The 20,178-nt window shown below is 37.6% G+C and overlaps 2 protein-coding genes and 2 long non-coding RNA genes across 10 annotated transcripts; 3 read left to right on the forward strand and 1 right to left on the reverse strand.

Annotated features, from left to right (window-relative positions):
- The first annotated feature begins 575 nt into the window (after nucleotides 1-575).
- On the forward strand, nucleotides 576-11,931 carry TBPH (TAR DNA-binding protein-43 homolog). Of its 4 annotated transcripts, XM_076521639.1 has the most exons (5): nucleotides 583-976; nucleotides 2,216-2,385; nucleotides 2,499-2,639; nucleotides 7,152-7,824; nucleotides 7,903-11,931. In XM_076521639.1, exons 1-5 carry the CDS (start codon nucleotides 739-741, stop codon nucleotides 8,001-8,003), a joined length of 1,323 nt encoding a protein of 440 aa, XP_076377754.1. In that variant the 5' UTR covers nucleotides 583-738; the 3' UTR covers nucleotides 8,004-11,931. The 4 variants fall into 4 exon arrangements, with proteins under 4 accessions (XP_033337512.1, XP_033337508.1, XP_076377754.1 ...); XM_033481621.2 differs by lacking the exons at nucleotides 7,152-7,824; nucleotides 7,903-11,931 and adding an exon at nucleotides 5,084-6,477 and having other exon boundaries at nucleotides 576-976; nucleotides 2,258-2,385; XM_033481617.2 differs by lacking the exons at nucleotides 7,152-7,824; nucleotides 7,903-11,931 and adding an exon at nucleotides 5,084-6,477 and having other exon boundaries at nucleotides 579-976.
- A 150-nt stretch (nucleotides 11,932-12,081) lies between these two features.
- On the forward strand, nucleotides 12,082-15,107 carry LOC117226861 (uncharacterized). Its single transcript, XR_004491917.2, has 3 exons — nucleotides 12,082-13,203; nucleotides 13,909-14,087; nucleotides 14,193-15,107. It is a non-coding gene; the product is annotated as an uncharacterized LOC117226861 (long non-coding RNA).
- Nucleotides 13,803-16,555, reverse strand: LOC117226862 (uncharacterized). Of its 4 annotated transcripts, none has more exons than XR_013033333.1 (4): nucleotides 16,417-16,555; nucleotides 15,975-16,331; nucleotides 14,118-14,605; nucleotides 13,803-14,007 (listed from the first exon to the last, which is right to left on the reverse strand). It is a non-coding gene; the product is annotated as an uncharacterized LOC117226862 (long non-coding RNA). The 4 variants fall into 4 exon arrangements; XR_013033332.1 differs by having other exon boundaries at nucleotides 15,894-16,331; XR_013033331.1 differs by having other exon boundaries at nucleotides 15,671-16,331.
- Pmp70 (ATP binding cassette subfamily D member Pmp70) lies at nucleotides 16,052-19,824 on the forward strand. The gene is made up of 12 exons (XM_033481614.2): nucleotides 16,052-16,185; nucleotides 16,272-16,314; nucleotides 16,390-16,577; nucleotides 16,647-16,716; nucleotides 16,869-16,966; nucleotides 17,054-17,234; nucleotides 17,301-17,513; nucleotides 17,579-17,648; nucleotides 17,727-18,202; nucleotides 18,295-18,594; nucleotides 18,672-18,833; nucleotides 18,919-19,824. The coding sequence occupies exons 1-12, from the start codon at nucleotides 16,070-16,072 to the stop codon at nucleotides 18,994-18,996; spliced, it is 1,995 nt and encodes a 664-aa protein (XP_033337505.1). The 5' UTR covers nucleotides 16,052-16,069; the 3' UTR covers nucleotides 18,997-19,824.
- The last annotated feature ends 354 nt before the right edge of the window (nucleotides 19,825-20,178 follow it).

A 20,178-nucleotide genomic window follows, 5' to 3' on the forward strand; every position in this document is an offset into this window, starting at 1 on the left:
GATCGGTGCTAGGGACTTTTATATGGATTTAAAAAATCCCTTAATTCTGGAACGAAATATTGATTTACACTTCGAAATATATTAACGATAACCGATAAATTATTAATACAGATGCGATAATAATTTTATCGTAGAAATGTTCTTACTTATAAAAACTATAATAGTTTATGCATTCTCATAATTCATTAACCGTTCCCACGCTCATCGATTAATTCTAACAAATCCGAATGAAAAATTCCATATAAAAGTATTTTTAATTTCTTCAAACAATGTTGTAGATGTTTTTTCTAGTTAAACAACACGAAACGTCGTCTTATTCTAGGAACGAGTGATTCGTTTGAGCACAGTATTAGCCGCTCGTCTCCGACAAATAATAATGAAACAAAGAGTTTCGGTCCTCGCGAGTCATTCAATTTATTTCTAAAAAAATCTGGGATTTAACCGGGATTTATTCGAATCGAAATTAAATCGAATTTTCATTGGTTTCGATCAAATTTATTCCCCGGCGGAAGTCGAGTCATAATTTTCTTAGAAGATAGGCGTATTGGAAGAGGTTGAAAAGTGGTTCGGGAACGCGTTGCGATTGGCAGCACTGCTCGCTGGCCAAAGAGAAAGAGGTGCGGTGTTGCGTGACTGGTTGCGAGAAGATCGAGAGAGCGTGTGTGTTTGTTGTGTTGTAGAGATTTTTAATTCTTCTTTCATCGGGAAATAAACCAGACCGTACGCTTCGAAGAGAAAATGTCGTCGTACATCCAGGTTGCCGAGGACGAGGGCGACGAGCCAATAGAGCTACCGACCGAGGATGATAGCACACTCTTATTGACCACCGTGACCGCCCAGTTTCCCGGAACGTGCGGACTGAAATACCGCAATCCCGAATCACGGACGATGCGTGGCATCCGTCTCGTTGACGGACGACTTCATCCGCCTGAAAGTGGATGGGGCAAAGCGGTTTACTTTTGTGTTTTTCCAAAAGGTGCTTATTTCATGACAAATCCATACTATCCTCATTCTCTCTCTCTCTCTCTCTCTGTCTTTCTCTCTCTTTCTCTCTCTGTCTGTCTGTCTCTCTGTCTCTGTATGCTTGTCTCTCTTTCTCTTCTCTGTACGCCCCCTTCTCTTACTCTCTCTCTCTCTCTCTCTCTCTCTCTCTCTCTCTCTCTCTCTCTCTCTTGCTCTCATTCTCGACCCCCAAATACTAACGTTACAATAAGACCAACTACCGTGTTTTTTTTCGTTACACCTGGTAAAAAATGTTCAAGCAACGTTTAAACACTGTTCTAGGAATTTCATTTTTTTTTCTTCCCTATCATTCTTTGTTCTTGAGAAATTTTCAATTTAATTTCCGGTCTCAAATATTATCCGTTTGATACCTCGAAAATTTGATTTTGTCTGGAAGTACTATACGAAAATAGTTTGTTGCAATGGATGCTTACTTGCTAGTAGCTGTGCTCATATTTCAGATTTTATGTTCTCTTAGGTATGTTATTCACACTAGTAATTGGTCTTAAATGATTTAGAAGTCCAGTACATGTGTTTGTGTTTATGAGAAATAATCCTTGCATATATTTGTCCTACAATTATTAAATAATTTTTGTTTGTTTCATCTGAAATGCAAAATTTTGTTTCTATTGGAACAGAATTTTGCTGTTCATGAATACATTCTTTTTTTTTGACTAAGTGAAATTAACATAAGCACATGTTAATATTACATCAAATATATTAACACCAATAGTAAATAGACACAGGTTTACGAATAAGTTTGTATAATAATGCTTTCGGTTCAGCTAAAATAATATCTGTGTATATGTATCTATATAAATGTCTATTAATACTGAATGGAGCTTATCTGCATCTATGCAAACTTACATACATATAAATAGCTGTGAACTTGAATAATTAATACGACTAAACCGATCTATATGTTGTATACGTATATGAATATGCTGCAGACACACACGCACACACACACATACAATTACACACTGATACATAAGTTATATATTTTTTTTAATTATACTTTTTGAGTAATAATTATTTGTACTGGATTTCCGTATTCCTCTCTTTTTTTATTATTATTATTTTTATCGCAATTACGTTTCTTTTCTGTATATTAAATATACATAGAAAATTTCATGTAAGACTCAAATTTTGGAAGAGGTTCTAGTAAATGCAAAAAAAAAGTTAGTAGACATGAACACTTATATCTTTTCAGAGAACAAACGTAAATCTGATGACAATTTGGAAAATTCCACAGCTAAGACTAAAAGAATGGAAACAAAGTTGCGTTGCACAGACTTGATCGTACTTGGTTTACCGTGGAAAACTACCGAGCAGAACTTGCGTGATTATTTCGAAACATTTGGAGAAGTACTCATGGCTCAGGTAGGTCTTTCATGAAAAATTATAAACACATTCTTTTTATATTATTTTGTGTGTATATATATATAATATAATATAAGGTATTTCTTACTAATTGTCTTGGAACATTAATTTAGGTAAAAAAAGATGCAAAATCTGGACAAAGCAAAGGATTTGGATTTATTAGATTTGGTAGTTATGAATCTCAATTGAGATGCCTCGCCCAACGACATATGATAGATGGTAGATGGTGTGACGTCAAGGTTCCCAATAGTAAGGTAAGAGCATCGATATGTTCAATAACAAACGTTCGTTGTTTCCTCTTATATCTAGAAGTAGTTTCAAAGTGCTTAAGTACTTAACAGTTGTTTAATAATATTGAGATACATATATATATTTATATTTGCATATACATATATATATGTGTGTGTGTATATATGCAAATTATAGACCTGTACATAACTATCTGCAAAGAAAAATCGATTACAACACCATTGTTACACATCTGTAGTAAACAATAATTTATTTCATCCTGCCTATAATAAATTGAACGGATGTCTGATAAAGTTGATATATATTATGTAAAGCTGTGTTCTGCATATTTCAATTCCTGCGAATACGATTTATCCTTTTTATGGTTATTAGCAAAGTAATCGAGTACACGGTATGGTGTAAAATTTCTTTTTAACAAATAATTAATATTCTGTTTAAGGTTGTTGCTTTCATAGATTTATTATACAGTTGTGTACAGGTCTACGATGCATGTGATAGGATTCTAGTCAAAATACAAAGTATAGTGCGAATTATAAAGAAGAGAAAAGAACAGTTGAGAAGTCTGACTATGGCACAAACGTGAATAATACTTTGCTTTAGAAGTTCTTTTTCTATTTTGAATCATTGCACAAGACGAGACGACAATAAATTTCCGCTTATAATCTCTGAATATCATTTAAAGATTTCTTGAGAACGTATATTGTGGTATAAATAGATGAATGTGTAGTCACTCTTAAGTGGTAAATTTATAATGGTCAAGTGATAAATGTGTGTGAATGTTTTATATGAGTGTTGTATGATGCAGAAAGAAGGTATTCCAAAAGAAAGTATGTCTGCGTGATCTTGTAAATAACATGGTATGTTTGTGTCATTAAATCGTGTGGAATTTTGAAGTATGCTATGAGAGTACCACTGTCAGATTTTAAAATAGATACGAATGATTTATGAATACATACCCAGTTCACGTGAGAAAGCTTCAATGGCAACTTGAGAAATAAGTAATGAGATGTTGATAGTTTCGGGTCTCGGTCACGGTGCGAATTTCCATGGAAATTTAATGTAATACAAATATACATATATACGTATGTATATACAAATGTTAGTTTGCTAGAGATGTCCAGCCAAACATATAGCCACGCCACTAACTCTGAAACAGATTTAGGGAGATCAACAATTTCTTGTTATCCAAAACACCATGTAACTAATAATGGGAGTGAGTTTCGAGGCCAACAAGCATTCGAGTATACTGCTAAAAATGTGTATCCTTCATTTTGGGACAACGAACATTGTAATGGGTATGGTTTGCGTGACAGTGTGTGTAATTTTGAAGAAAGAAAGAAAGAAAGAACAAAAACAAAACCGGTGTGAAACGCGCAGGTTACGAGAATTGTCATTAGTTGAAGCGAGCTCTGAATTTTGCGAAAACCGGAACGGGTTAAACGAATCGTGATTGATTAGAATTTCGTGCATGACATTTAGAGGAGATCGGTCGAAGGAGAAATGAGTAACATTTACAACATAAAATCTCTCGTGGGCAATGAATCAGTTCCACGAATGCTGTAACGTAGCGTCTAGTATGAAACGAAATAGTGTACGGGTCCGTGGATGAACAAAGAGATGTGCCGTGTCTTTCAATCAGGTAATTCGAACGAGATTAGGTTCACACGCTGTCGGTTAGAGTGTTACGTTAACGGAAGGAAGGAAGCTTATAATACTATAATAAATACACGAGTTGTACAACCACACACGGTAAATAACTCAAAGGGATGATTCTACAACGTCAAATAAAATTGTTTTCAAATTGTCAGCGGTTAATCGTTTCACCCGAACAAAAATGGCGGCTGTCTCGCGCGCCATCATCGGTGGGATTTAAACGTTCAAAATTTGAAAACAAAGCCGAAATCGTAATTGTTTTACTTTGTCTTGTAAAAATTATCCTTTAAAGTATTTTCAATGTGTAGTTGTACAATCCATATATAGGGTATAGGCTGGGATAACAATACCGATCGTCTTAATCGCCGCCATTATTTGTTAGAGGTACGAGGAAAAATTTTGTTCGCAAAAGTTATACGACATCGACGGTTGATGATGTGACAATAATCAGAAAAGAGCATTTAAAAAAAGAAAAAAACGAAAATGATCTTGAAAATGATAATTGTTACGTTATAAACTCGTTGATAGCGTATAACTTTTGCGTGTAAATTTTCTCTTCGTATCTCAGAGTAACGGAAACGATGAAGATGATTCCATTGACCCGCCTTGCGTATATGTTTGGTATGTGGAATGACACAATGAAAGAAAAAGACAAGGAAAATACAGAAATATACCCTGGAGAGAAGTATGTCTACGATGTGCGAGAGTGCGTATATGTGTGTATCAAAAAAAAAACCAAATGATATAGCTATAAAAATTGTATGTGATTGTCGAGGGCTGGTGTATCTGGTTGCAGAATATTGATGGCTTAATGATGGCTCGTCAGTATGATACGAGCAAACACAATGAATGCTACCGGCCTATACCGGTTCATACGCCGAATAGTCGACGGGTACCTGTGGCGAAACCGTATATCAACATAAATACATCCGAGCCAGCTAACCCGCCTAGGTACGACTCGGAGTACGATTATAAAACGACTCACTACCCGTCGTACCCAGCCAACTATCCGTACGACGATAACAATAAGTACAAGTACGAGGGGCAGAATTACAACGCGTACGAGAAACCGACATACCCGTCGTACGAGGATCCCGGGTACGATACACGAAATTATATGGTGCAGCAGCAACAGCAGCAACAACAGCAGCCGCATGCGGCGGGTGGCGCGCCGGCGAACCCGCCGCCGAGTTATCCATCGGACGCTGAATACCCAAGATACCCGAACTACGAAGGACGTGCAGCCGTCTACCCGGTCATGGAGAACCCCGATTACACGGAGAAAGCTAGATATAATTACGGTTACGACCGTAACTATTACGAAGGGGACGGTCGTTACGTGTCCGCTGACTGTCGGTACCCGTTGGACGTCCGATATCCAGATACCAGGCACGCTGACAATCGGATACCGACAGACGGTAGAGAGGCTGATTGTAGATATCCTGTGGACAATCGCGAAATCGATAGAAGATACGCGGTCGATGGTAGGGAACCGGATGCTAGATACGCGGTCGATAACAGAGATGTGGAAACGAGATACCCGCCGGACGGTAAGGAAGTGGAGGCCAGGTTCGCGGACACTACAAGATACCCGGCTAAAGAGAACTATTATGATCGTTATTACAAGCACCGTCCGTCGAGGGATCACCACGTCTCGGACACGTCAAGATACTGATGAGTCTTGTTACCTATCCGTAAATAAACAAGTCACGTCTCGATGGGAATAGACTCTACAAAGTTGCCGTATACGCTACAGTTTGTATATATTCGTGGTAACTCTGAAATGAGAAATTTGAATCTTGTTAGAAGATTAGCGATGAAATTAATAGAGTACGTTCTTAGACCAAAATGTTATCGGACGTTCAATGAATTGTATTATATTGCTTCCTTCGCCATGGACCATCTCTTGGTCGTCCATTTCTGAGTACTTCTTAATCAATTTTTACGTTAATTAATGTACATGTATGGATTGATTTCAGACTAAAGAGATAAAAAATGTGTATTCCCATTGACCTGTGACGTATCTCTGTCATAAAATATAGCATGTATGCATATAAAAAGAAAACCAAGTAATGTCTGATATTATAGATAGCCTCGAATAACTGTCTACATTTTATCAACTATTGTGCTTAATCAATTTAAGATAATGTAAAACATATAGCATGAGATTACATCGAATATAAAAAGAAAGGATATTGTACAGATTTTGTGCATGGATTTAAAGAGGCCATAGTGCTTAAGTGTTGTTTCATATATATATATATATACATATACATACACATATATATACATGTAAATATATGTATATATATGCATCCACTGAGTTCAAGTGTAAATTGACTAGCCGAGAAAACCTTTCTCCGTGATCGAATAACTAGATCAATGCGTATTTAAGAATTTTCTATAAAACTTGACGTTAGTGCAGATTACAGTCCTTCTCTATTTCCCAGGATAGAACCATTTTTAAGCCATTGACTGAACAGTAAACATTCTAGCAATAGCTACGAATACAAATAGCATTTAGCCTGTTAACCGGGCCATTCTTGACGCAAGAAACAAATAAAAATCGTCCATGTACGACTTCTAATTAAAATTGTTGCGCAGAGTCTTTCTATAATAGACTTCGAGAACAAAATTACACGATCTTCCAATGGTTAACAGGTTGAACAAGAAAGACTGGTCTCCTTTGTTTTTTAAAGAAATCGGTAGCCTTGCAAGATGATCGTACATACGACAACGATAATGTGCACTGTACGCAAGTTTTACTGAACGAAAAAAAAGAAAAAGAAAAAAAATGCAAAACAAAAAAACATCAATGTGAAACTCTGTTGTATATGATTGATTGATTGTGCGTTTGTGCGTAGGAGGGAATGATTCAGCAAGTACCCTGCAAGGTATTCGTGGGACGCTGTACAGAAGACCTAACCGCTGACGATCTGCGCGACTATTTCTCCAAATACGGCGAAGTGACGGACGTGTTCATCCCGAAACCATTCCGTGCATTTTCGTTTGTTACTTTCTTAGATCCGGAGGTAGCGCAGTCCCTGTGCGGCGAGGATCACATAATAAAGGGGGTGTCGGTGCATGTGTCGAACGCCGCTCCCAAGTCCGAGGGGAACAATAAGAATTTCAATAATCAAGTGAACTCGAACATGCGCCGAGGCGCGCCGGGCCCCGCCGAGAATAACGTGCAGGGCAACTACCAGGTGGCGAGATACGTGGGCCACTCAGGTAACAATATGGGCCCGAACGGATGGAACAATCCAGGGAACCGCGGGAACTTGGACATGCCGAACCTCCAGGCATTGGGCATCACCGGGCAGAACAATGGTGGCGGCGGGGGCGGCAGTATGTCCAATTCGTTGGCGATGGCCGGGCTGAATCTGTCCGCGCTGCCGGTGAATCCAGCTCTGGTCGCCGCGCTGAACCAAGCATCTTGGGGCTTGATCGGTAACCTGCAGACGCCCGGGAACGATCAGGGATATTCGAACCAGCCTGGCCCACCTGGTCAACAGCCGTCCGGCAACAACAGCATTGGTAACAGTGGCAACTCTGGCTTTCTCAGTTGGATGAATCAGGGTGGCGGTGATGGTAATACAGGCAATCCCGGAACAGGTGGACCAGGCCCGAATAACCCGAACGCGTCCCAAGGTGCTTGGCAGAATCATCCTGGGCAGCGCGAGCAGAAGTCGAATAACTTTCTCAAGTACGAGTAAGAAGGCTGCGCGACACGACGATGACACGATGCTGGTGTGTGTCGATCACGATGCCGTCGGGCCCTCCCCTAAGGCCAGCAGGAAGAAACCGGCGAATCCGTTCCTTTGATCCTGATGCGTTCACTACCCGCCTTTAGCCGCCTCGGGAGAGTAGGGGATCTGTCTGTCGCACGCCTCTTTTCTTTCTAGTAGGTACAAATTACATGATTTGCAAACGGACAACGACACCACGCAACTTATGCGACTATGACGGTGACGACTACCACGTTGATATAACATGAACCGAATCCTCTGTTAATGGAGGTCAGGGTTCAGCTATATCTACAGTCTCTCCGAGTCGCAACAAACGGAACACCTAACTATCGTTCCTGGATTTGGAACCTCGAGAAAGATATATCCTGACACGAGCTACAAGATACAGAAATAATAATCTTGAGCGATTTGAATTTACCTTGTAGCTTTTGTCTTGTGTGTGGGTATACTCTTCCAGATTCCGGATTCCGACAGAAACATTTTGGTGTTCCGTTTCTGAAGACCGGCACTGTACATATATGCGTGTATGCATCTACAAGAAACAAATCAATTGCAACACTTTTCCTTTTGTTTAACGATATACAATATTTCATACGAGATCACGTTTACGATTAATTAGATAGAACCGAGTACCTCTTCCTTTTTATCTTTTGCACATCACACCCTGTGTATGTATCCTTCTGATATAACTGTTTTTCTTCGTCTGTCTCGAGATACCGGGTTTCACCTGTGCTGAAAGAAAAACCAGATGTTAGTATTACACATACATACGATACCTTTTCTTCTCGCAGTGAGGGAACATTTAGATGCGGTCGTGCGTGTTTAGGGAACGGATAGCTTCGATCATCTGAGCTCTGTGCATACTAGAACTGTATGATCTCATTTTCAAGCGTGCGGTCTAGCCAACTCAAAAGATAATAAATAATGTACTGAGATGATTACGATGGTGATTATGATGAGGATGAGGATGATACTGAATGATTATATGATTATGTAATTTATATATTTATATATGTGTCCTATATATATATATATATATATATATATATATATATATATATATATATATATATATATACATATGCAATATATATTATATATATATATTATTATATATAATAAATATAATTATTATATATATATATATTATATATATAAACACAAATATATAAATAAATAGATTATGATGATGAGATGATGATGATGATGATGATGAATGTGTATGTATCAGTGAAGAATAAGAACGAGATTTGTGTAGTATCGAGTACATACGTGTGCTTACGTTTTATTTAAAGTTACGTTCCGTGTGTTTAATGTGTAATTGAGGGGATCACCGATCCGGTTCGCTTGTTTCTTCGGGTCGTCGTGCGTGAGATTACTGGATATACGATTTCGATCGCTTCTTTTTCCTCTTCTTCTTCTTCTTCTTCTTTCCTTTGTTTTACGAGCAACGCCCAGCAAATTTTAAGATCACAGAATAGTTACTTTTTATCGTTTGTATTCGTCTTTCTTCTTATTTAAACATACTTTAATTACTCCTGTCATTTTCATTCAAAATTGGAATTCCTAATTCGAAACAGTCGTTTTACGTTGATGGAAGAGGGACAATGTCAATTGCATTCTTAGAATGCATGAGGCGAGGTCGCAAGTGTGTGGAGAACGCAGGTATATACAGAATGATCGCAGCTACCCGATATTTAAGAGGTCATTGAGACTAGAGAAATCTCGCCTTCGAATGATAACGACAAAAGCATACGTGTTCTTTTCTATAAAAGTATATATATATATGTATATTCTACATATATAAATATATGCATGTATATATGAGTATATGTAGATGCGTTTTGCATTTGAGTATGATAATGCAGTTGAGACAATGCGTTCAGGGATCTTCTGTTGATCGATTGAATGTGATTCGTGACAGTCTTCTTTTCCATTTTCCACGACTTTGATAAATGTTAACGAGACAAGTTCTCGCACGATGAAGAGGGATGGTCCCATTGTTCATTCTTCATAGATTCGAGTCATGGTGGTTGCCTTTTGTCATTGACGTTGCACGACGGTAATTAATCTCATATACATATAGTCGCAGCTAAGAAAAGAATGTGCAGCGCATGAGAACGTATTAAGATTATACTGTAGATGAAAAATATTTCAAACTATAACTCTGTGTTACGTGTTGCTTAAAAAACTCGTGAAAGGAATGGGAAACAAAATCTTACCGGAGGAGACGCATCAGTCACACGTTCTGCGCATTTTCCATTATTGTAGAAGTTCCATCGGTAAATTCTACTTGACGATACCTATCATTTCATAATTTTTAATCAGTGTAATTAGCTTGCTGCCAGTTGACGAACTATGCACAACTGAGCGGTCTCTTGAATATTCAACCGAAGTCTACGTCACAAATGGTTCCTTACTGGAAAATGAGAAAAACAAGCTTGAATATTCAAGAACTATCCTAAATACCTCCATTCGCCTATATCCATCATTTTTAGAAGAGTTCATTTTTTGAGCTATAAATATAACGTGTAGAGGCATCATATTATAGTCTTCATAGATTGGATTGTTTTACCTCACGAGTCTCTCTCTCTCTCTCTCTCTCTCTCTCTCTCTCTCTCTCTCTCTCTCTTTTTGTGTGTATGCGTGTATGCGTGTATGACGGTTGAATGTATTTGTTAATGGTCGTCTCAGAACTACAGGCATGAAAGTTCTAATCGAGAAGTGATTTGTCGTTTAAATGGTAGGTAACATTATTAATACAAAGAAAATATATATACATTCGTGGGTGTATGGGCGTGTGTATGTATGTATCTGATTACAAAAGGTGAAGCAGCAGAGAACCAACGTGTTAATAATACAAGGCATATATATACATATATAAGTATATATATATATATATATATATATATATATATATATATATACATATATACAATGTATATATATTTAAAAATATGAGGAGCGAGTTATAATAATTGTGAATCGAGCGATAATTAATTGTGAAAAAAAATATTTTATGGATGGGACACAGTCGTTTAGTGAATGCCTGAGATATGTGTATGTATATGCATATATACATATATATGTGTATATATATATATATATATATATATATATATATATATATATATATATATATATGTCTGTATTAATTCAGAATGTTTATACATACTGTAAAGAGAACATTGATGGGAAGTGCGTCGAGTTTATTTATTGACGTCCTGCTGTAAATGATAACCGATATACAAAGACTGTAGTTTAAGACAACTTTTAACAGACATTAGAACCGTTTCTAGCTCATTATTATAGCCTGGTTGATCCACTTCAAATCGTTTGCCAACGTCAACTAATCTTGTAATCACTTTTAACCAATACTTATATCACCTATATGTATCGGTTAAAATAATGATGATAACGATATCCATATATTTCTATATAGTATTCGTTTTTGTGGGATTGCATTTTACTTGACAAAATGTAAACAATATGAAAGCAAATTGTATATGCATATGTGTGTAGAGTTTACAATATGGTATACATCTGCACGAAGCAATTGATTTAGCGCACGTGCAATTCAAGAGATGATTGTTGCTCAAAAAATGCCTTGCGAAACGATTTGAATACGATCCGCGAAGTGTGTACATATATACGTAAGGTGCATTAATGTCGTTCGTGAACGTTCAAATGGAAAAATGAGATTTTTGTTGTGTAGAACAGTTCGTATTTGTAAATTGAAATATCGGGATTGTGTTTTAAATGAGATATTACCGAGTGATCACGTCCGATAAAAACGTACATGATTCTTTTGTCATTGTGAGAATGTTAATTTTGATAGGTGGCAGAGATTGATTCTTATTACCGTAAGTTCATTACAAGAATGATTAAAAACTGATACACTGGAAATTTATTTACACTTTCTGAACTCCTCCATCGGATCGCTTTGCTAAAGCTACCCGTAAAATATTGACAGGCTCGACCAATATCAGAGAGCTGTAAAAGTCATCCGCGTTCTACAGAGCAAAAAGTCGCTTGATTACTCATGATTAACGCCGCATAACTTGTCTTCTGTCTAGTTGCTCGCGCAAGATCAATCATGACATTGGTCGAGTCGTGAAAAAAACAGATTATTTATTCCTGTTTTCTTCTAGCTAGTGTTTTCATCTATGTCGGATGAATGCGTTATAAACAGATCTTTCACTTGATATCAACAACATTCACGATCAAGCAACTTTCTTTCACTTTTTGTAACAACCACTCACATACCTCTTATACACGATCTCAAATGTATTGACTTGTTGCAGGGTGGTCCATTTAAACTGGAACCACTCGCATCGCATTAATTAATTCCAGTGAGAGTTTGTACTGTTTATTGCAGTTTCTAAGATCTGAAACTTCTTATACTATTTGTGTCAGAATCTTATTTAGTTGAAGTTTTCTTTCACTGTTACCACAGTCTTGACAACTGTGTATTTTCAGTCTTGTATGGTTAATCGCAATCATTCGCCAGACCGTGGAAGAACGTTTCAATTAATGACTTTGATTTTTATCTTAATAACTGTAGCAGGAACGTATAGTTGTATGCTCTGCCTGTAGTTGGGCCTTACTTGCTCCCAGAACTCAATGTTGATAGATTGAGAAACAGCTTTTGCACACATCGTGTTAGTTAATACTTTATCGACTTGCTACTGCTATTTTGTCTGATGACAATCAGGAGGAGGGAGAATGTGTGAGTGGTTCTACATTCGGAATCGCACAGAGTGGAAGGAAGAATTTGTGAGTTATATACTACAGGTTGCCATTCATTCGATGAATGAAGGTGGCGATGAAATGATGATGGTGACGCTTTATGATATATGGTAGTGGTGGCAGTGTATAGTGACGATTATATGATGATGATGATGATGATGATGATGATGATGATGATGATGATGATGATGATGATGATGATGATGATGATGATGATGATGATGGTGAGATGAGGATGTTGATGGTGAATAATGGTGATGAGTTTGATGATGAGGATGAGGATGAGGATGCGGATGATGGTGATGATGCGGATGCGGATGATGATGGTGATGATGATGATGATTATGATTATGATGATTATGATGATGACTGGAAGTAGAGGAGAGGCATGGAAGCGTCTACTGAAACTTCGAAACAGGTGATTACGAACTGAAATTACTTACAATAGTATGGGTTTTGTGTCATCGAAATCCAAACACACTCACGCAAGGTCATACACGATATTCGCAGCTTCTCATAATCTAATGGTCCCGCTATTACTCAAACACATCCGAATATTGCCTAATTTCCTTTAGATCCTTATCAATGCTGGAGCACCGAAAAAACAAAGAAAAACAAAAAAAAGTAAGAAGTTGCATCGGCGGTTAATCGTCGATTGATAGAAATTTGATTCACTTGAGATCCTGTTTATCGGATAAAACAGTTCTAACTTATTAATCGTTCATTCATCTGCTATTAACCGAAATTTTAATATCGCTTCCAATAATTTCTTGTGTCGAAGCATTGTACAATTGTTTTAAAACAGAAACACCTTGTGCTACTACGTTTATAAAGTGCTACAGTTTTTCTTGAATCGGGTCTCTCAAACGATTGCATAATTCTTCGAACAAGGTGTACTTTCGAGCTCTCACGTTGCACGTATTTAATTAGCAAGTTAACGCAAAATCTGATGAAGTAGACCATCATACACGTGGTTCAACCGGAAAAAGAATTATGCGCAAGAAAAAAAACATTCGCTACTGTTATATCCGTTTTCTTTCCGCATTAGAATTACATTGATTACATTAAATACGTTGTGTCTTCTTCGATGTACATTAATTATGTATTCGATTCTGTTCAACAGCTCATTGTCAGTTGACTGAAATACAATGTGCGAACTTGCATGGATTTTTTGTATGCAACTAGTTCCGCTTAACAGCAAAGTGATCCGCTAAACAATGAACTGCAAACGAAGAGAAGAAATATGAAGGACGGACAATAAAGATAGATGAATTTTGGGAATTTCATGGAAAGTATAAACAGGTGGTTTGAGAATTTCTCTTGTAAACTTACTGTTTCTATATTTCGTAATCATCGACGGTTTCTTTTTCTCAACGAATTTAATTCCTTAATATTTTTTGTTTTTAGATCATTCTCGCTGCAACAATAAATAATTTGACCACGAGGAATTGTGAACCACGTCGCATTTCAAATATATTGCTCACCTAATGATAACGCTGGGAAATACTAATCTTCAACTGATACTGGGTGTGTGTCAAAGGTGTATTAGATTATTCCTTGATATTACATTGGCGCTGGCTTCTGCTGTGCGAAATCTACGGACAGAATAAACACGATTACAAAGGAGATATATTATTGTAGAGCTGCACAAGCATGGAAAATGTTTATGAAATGTAACAAAAATTCTCCAATAATTTACTGCAGACTCACACTATTTTAAGAAACAAATATAGCTCCCACCAAATGAGATTATTACTTGTGTAATGTATCTTTTTCGTGATTTCCATCTGTCTGACGTTCTTAACTTTCAAATATATCATCTAAAAATAAATGCCAGTGAAAATGAATTATCTTAAAGACAACCGACAATAATAATGTGATTATACATTTGCATATACATATTTTATTGAAATGCTATGAGACTATTAGCATGTTGATATACTGTAAGTTCTTTCCCTTCAAACGATTTTAACTGCCCGCTACGCAATGATTGTTAATGTTGTCTAATAAAATGTTGTGTAATCTATATACAAGGAACTGTTGATAGGAAACAGGAAGCGTCACTAATGCTCCATTTGCGTAAACACGGACTTCTTAGTCTATGCGGATAATAATCATGGCAACAAAAAATATATTTCTTGATCTAGCATAATTTTCTTACTTTACAGATAACTCCATACAGAGTGGGTAATGATACTATGTTTTATACATTAAAAGTCAATGGCAATAAATTAAGCGACAAAAAATTCGCTTGCTTTTAAACATTTTTCTATGATCTGTACCCGATCGAATATTATTTAATAAAAAGACTTTATCACCGTTTGGAAACGCTTAATTATTTTATTTACTATATGTGTTTGTAATTTAACATGATTTAGCAGTCTAATCAGTACTGTTCAATCTCGTTCGATTAGAGATAAATGAATTGTACTTCAATTCGTGGAGAATGAATTTGTAGAAATTTATTAAAAACAGATAAAGTAAAAGATACCGCAGCCCAAACGTTTAAAAACTAAGAGATATATTAGTCCGAAGTTGGTTATTTTCAGAATGAAACAATGAACGGGAGATGGGACTAGATAATTAATGAGTTCCAAAAAATGAATATGTATTGCGTAGTACCTTGAATTTATCATAGTCATCAGGACGCAAGCTTACGTCACGACAATATCAACCCAAACATTGAAATACAAGAAAAACGATAAACTATCGGTAAGTTAAATCAAACAGTGACATTTGTCGCAATGTTTTGTATCATTGCAAGAATACATTGTCGTTACAAAATAAGAACGGAAGAATCGGACATGTGCATATATGTACATAAGTTTAACAGCTGTAGCCAGCTTTAGCTTTCCAATTCGTGATTCGTTTTGTAACGGATGTACCTTTGAGTTGAGTGTGATCGTACATGTACATATTTATTGATTTGGGCATCGCCGTATCAAAGTTCATTGGCGTAAGATTACATAAACAAAACTGGTTTGGTGATTTTGTACTTTGATCGGTTATTAGCGGGATACTGATGTTTGTGCACGTAGAGTGCAGACGATATAAGACAATTCGATGATCAGGTTAGAGTAGGTGAAAGCACGGGAATCAGAGACTGACTCGTAGCGAAATGCTTGCGATACGTGGTCTCGCTGCTGTTTAGCTGATTCACTGCCAAGTATTGCCCCACCACCTGTTCACCTTAACGAGCTCTGAAACTGGACGCAGAAGACTCAAGACCGTCGTAGAAGACGGTGTAAATTTTGTAGTCGTACTTAGAGGCTGATCAGTTGGGAATGGCGCCGATGCTTAGTAAATTCGCGACCAAGCGTACAGTGGCTGGTGCTTGTGCGCTCACCGCGTTGATATGGATCCTAAAAAGAAGAGGCAGAAAACAAGTCACGAGAAATAAGTAAGTAGATGGGACAACCATGTGTGTGCAAGACTCAACTTGCTCAGTCTCGTCAAAACACTCAAGACGATTGTTTGTTTTTACAGGAACGCGTGGCCCTCTCATGATATACAGTATGTTATCAAAGAGGTAAGTGCCAAATGAATCTGTAACCGTTAAATTAGTACTAATCCACTAGTTGTACCAATACAATCCAATTCTCAGGAGAAACCAAAGAGTCCGAAAGCTTACGTCAATGCCAAATTTTTCAAACAACTACGTCAACTGCTCAGAATTGGTATACCATCCGTTGTGTCTCCAGAGTTTGGATTTGTTCTTCTTGTTGCTGGTTCCTTAGTGGCAAGATCCCTGTGCGACCTATGGATGATAAACATAGGAACGTTAATCGAATCGTGCGTACAATTAGTTGCTGAGAAAAACCCAAGTCTTTCAATTTATAAGTTACAAGCATTGTGTTTCAGGTCGATCGTTAATATGGATGCACCTCTATTTAAGAAGCGTTTATTTAAATTTTTGTCTGTATTGCCTGTGGTAAGTGAGTATATATATTGTGAATAAAGTATGCAGAGCATTGCTTTTGTAGGCTGCTAATGAAATTCTTTCGTTCAGGCTGCCAAGCAGCTAATTTTCTAATCGTTTGGAAGATATTATTGATATGATCTTCCATGACTATATTTATTTAGATCTCTGTTGTGAACAACGTACTGAAATATGGAATATATGAAATGAAGTTGAGGCTACGCACGAATATCACACGAAATCTACTGGACCAGTACCTGAAGTGAGTGGAACCAGCCAAGAACAATTATGAATAATGCATTTGATTTCCCAAACGTTTCAAATTCGAATATATTACTGGTTATTACAGGGGTTTTACATACTACAAAATGAGTAACTTGGACAGTCGAATAGCAAACCCAGATCAGCTTTTATCTACCGACGTCGACAAATTCTGTGAAAGCTGCACGGATCTTTATAGTAACGTCGCAAAACCGTTATTGGACATATTTATTTATGTCTATAGATTGACGAGCAATCTTGGTGGTCAGGTATGTTAATTTAGCGATTCTTGAGCACGCCTGTTCACGCTTTCTAAAATATCTGTTCCATTATAGACACCAATATTAATGCTGTTCTACCTTCTCTTTGCTGGTACTATGATTACGCATCTTCGTAAACCGATCGGCTCGATGACAGTGAAAGAACAACGTCTGGAGGGCGAGTACCGTCACATTAATTCCCGACTAATTACGAATTCTGAAGAAATTGCGTTTTACCAAGGAAACAATAGAGAGAAACTAACGATACTAGCTAGCTTCTATAAACTAGTAAGTAAACAGTAGAATTCTCGCGGACTACCACGCTCGTGTTATATTTACCTTTCGTTTTACAGGTGACTCATCTCCGAAAATGTTTGGAATTCAAAACGCTCATAGGAGTGATTGATAATTTTGTCGGCAAATGTAAAGAACGACTTACTTAGATACATTTTCACTTACAGGCATAATACCTGAAAAATATTGAAAATATTTTTCTTTCAGACATGGCAACGATCGTAGGCTTTTATGCGGTCAGCATTCCGTTCTTTCAGAAGAACCATCGTGTCCTGTCAGGATCGCCTGATCATCGATTCAAGAGTTACTACACGTATGGGCGGATGTTAGTGAAACTAGCGGAAGCTATAGGCAGATTAGTACTGGCCGGAAGAGAGCTGACACGGCTAGCAGGGTTCACAGCTAGGGTTACAGAAATCAAGGTCGTCTTGGACGATTTGAACGCGGGCAAATACTCTAGGACAATGATCACAGACTTCAAGGAGGAGTCGATTGGAAGTCCGGGCGCGGGGAAGATTCTGACCAAAGATAACATTATACGTTTCGATCGCGTGCCATTGATAACGCCGAACGGCGATGTTCTTATCAAAGAGTTAACGTTCGAGGTAAGCTCGGGAATGAACGTGCTAGTATGTGGACCTAATGGTTGCGGAAAGAGCTCTCTCTTCAGAATTCTTGGAGAGGTACGTTATCGACATTTATCATCACGCCATCTAACCGTGTCCAAATTCTCCGACGGTAATGTCTGACCATTTGAAACCGTTTACCTGGGCAGTTGTGGCCAGTTTGGGGCGGAACGGTGACCAAACCACCGCGTGGAAAATTATTCTACATACCGCAACGTCCTTACATGACCCTGGGTACGCTCAGAGATCAAATTATCTATCCTCATACAAAGGAGGAGATGATAAGGCGCGGCAAGATGACAGACGACGACCTTGTTAAACTATTAGATCTGGTTCAACTAGGCCATCTGTTGGAAAGAGAAAATTTGACAAACATTGAGGGTCAAGGGTGGGACGTTGTCGCCGATTGGATGGATGTCCTTTCTGGTGGTGAAAAACAACGTATAGCGGTAATACCTAGTCTCCTCTTCGTCTATATAAAGCTATCCTGTGATTGGTGATTGACCGGGTGTCGTTCATTCTGCAGATGGCTCGACTCTTCTATCACAAACCACAGTTTGCAATTCTGGACGAGTGCACGAGTGCAGTCAGTGTTGATGTCGAGGATTCGATGTACTCTTATTGTAGGCAGGCGAATATCACTTTGTTTACAGTCTCGCATCGACGGTCCCTGTGGAAGCATCATGAGGTATCAATCACTGAGTCAGGAGAGTCAGGTGTCAGGTGTCAGGAGTTTAACTCAAAGTCTAATTGCTGAATCATAACTATTCCAGTATTACCTGCAGATGGATGGAAGAGGAGGCTACGAGTTCAAAGTCATCGAGCCAGACACCGAGGAGTTCGGATCGTGAATCTTCGTGTCCCTTGCATCGGATAACGCTTTCCAGCATGCAGGGGACGCCACATTTGCAATCGAATAGCTGAACAAACAGAAATTCAAATAAATAATGGATACAGTTTACACACGCGCGCATTGTCAACCTGCACAGACTTACGAGTATCGTGTATATCACTATTTAAACTGTAGCGCATAATACCTGTATATTTTTTATATCAATGTTTTTTTAGAGAATAACGTGTAAACGATACCGCGAGGCAGGCCTTAACACGCTGACTGCTTGTTGATCAGATTACAATTATTAATTTAATTACAAATTTGGTGCAAGAGGATTCAGAAAGTAACCGCTTTGAATTAATAACTTTTAAATCTATTACTTAGAAGTTATTGCGAAGTCATGTTTAGTTTTTGACTCGGCGGTCAACGTGTTAATCCGTTAGTAACTCTTAAATGTTAATTGTATAAAAATATATGTTCTTCCAATGCTGTCAACAAGGGAAATATAGGATTATAATTCTTTTGGGTGGGAGTTTAAACTACCATTCAATTCGACCAACATATTTTTGATACTTGAGAGATTTTTCACTTGCGCGACTAGTAGAATGTTAAATGCACATCACGTACATGTAACAATTTAATAATAATATGTATCTGTATATGTATATACATGTATACGAGAGAAATAGAATTTGTAGCTGAGAACGACGTTCTATTATAAGAGTGCAATTGTGATTTGTTATGTGTAGAACACATTGAGCAAACGCGGTCAGAATATTATTGGATTGCTGGACAATAAGAAAATATGTAATGAAAATAAACGAAAGACAAGACATTTAATTTATCTTTCGGTTTTCACTCTGAACGTACCAAGAAAGATGTATATCATTCACTGTTTGGCATTATGTGTGGGTGTCGGAACTTTCAGCAATAAGAAGCATAGTCCAGTTCACGTTGACGATATGGACTAAAACAAATATAATCGCATATTATTTCTTGCGTTCTATGTGTGTGGTTACATTACATTCAGAACATTAATTCCGGAATCTATCAAGTTACCTCAATACGTCATCGTTTGCTGCGCGTTAATTCAAAGCGAAACGAATTTTTCGAGCAATCTTTAGCCTCTCACGTGATACGTCTTCTTCACATGGGCTGCTGCGAGGATATTTCAAGTACGTTTTTTCGTTAAACGCAA

The sequence above is a fragment of the Megalopta genalis genome, chromosome 5 (assembly GCF_051020955.1).
Source record: "Megalopta genalis isolate 19385.01 chromosome 5, iyMegGena1_principal, whole genome shotgun sequence".
NCBI classification, from domain to species: domain Eukaryota; kingdom Metazoa; phylum Arthropoda; class Insecta; order Hymenoptera; family Halictidae; genus Megalopta; species Megalopta genalis.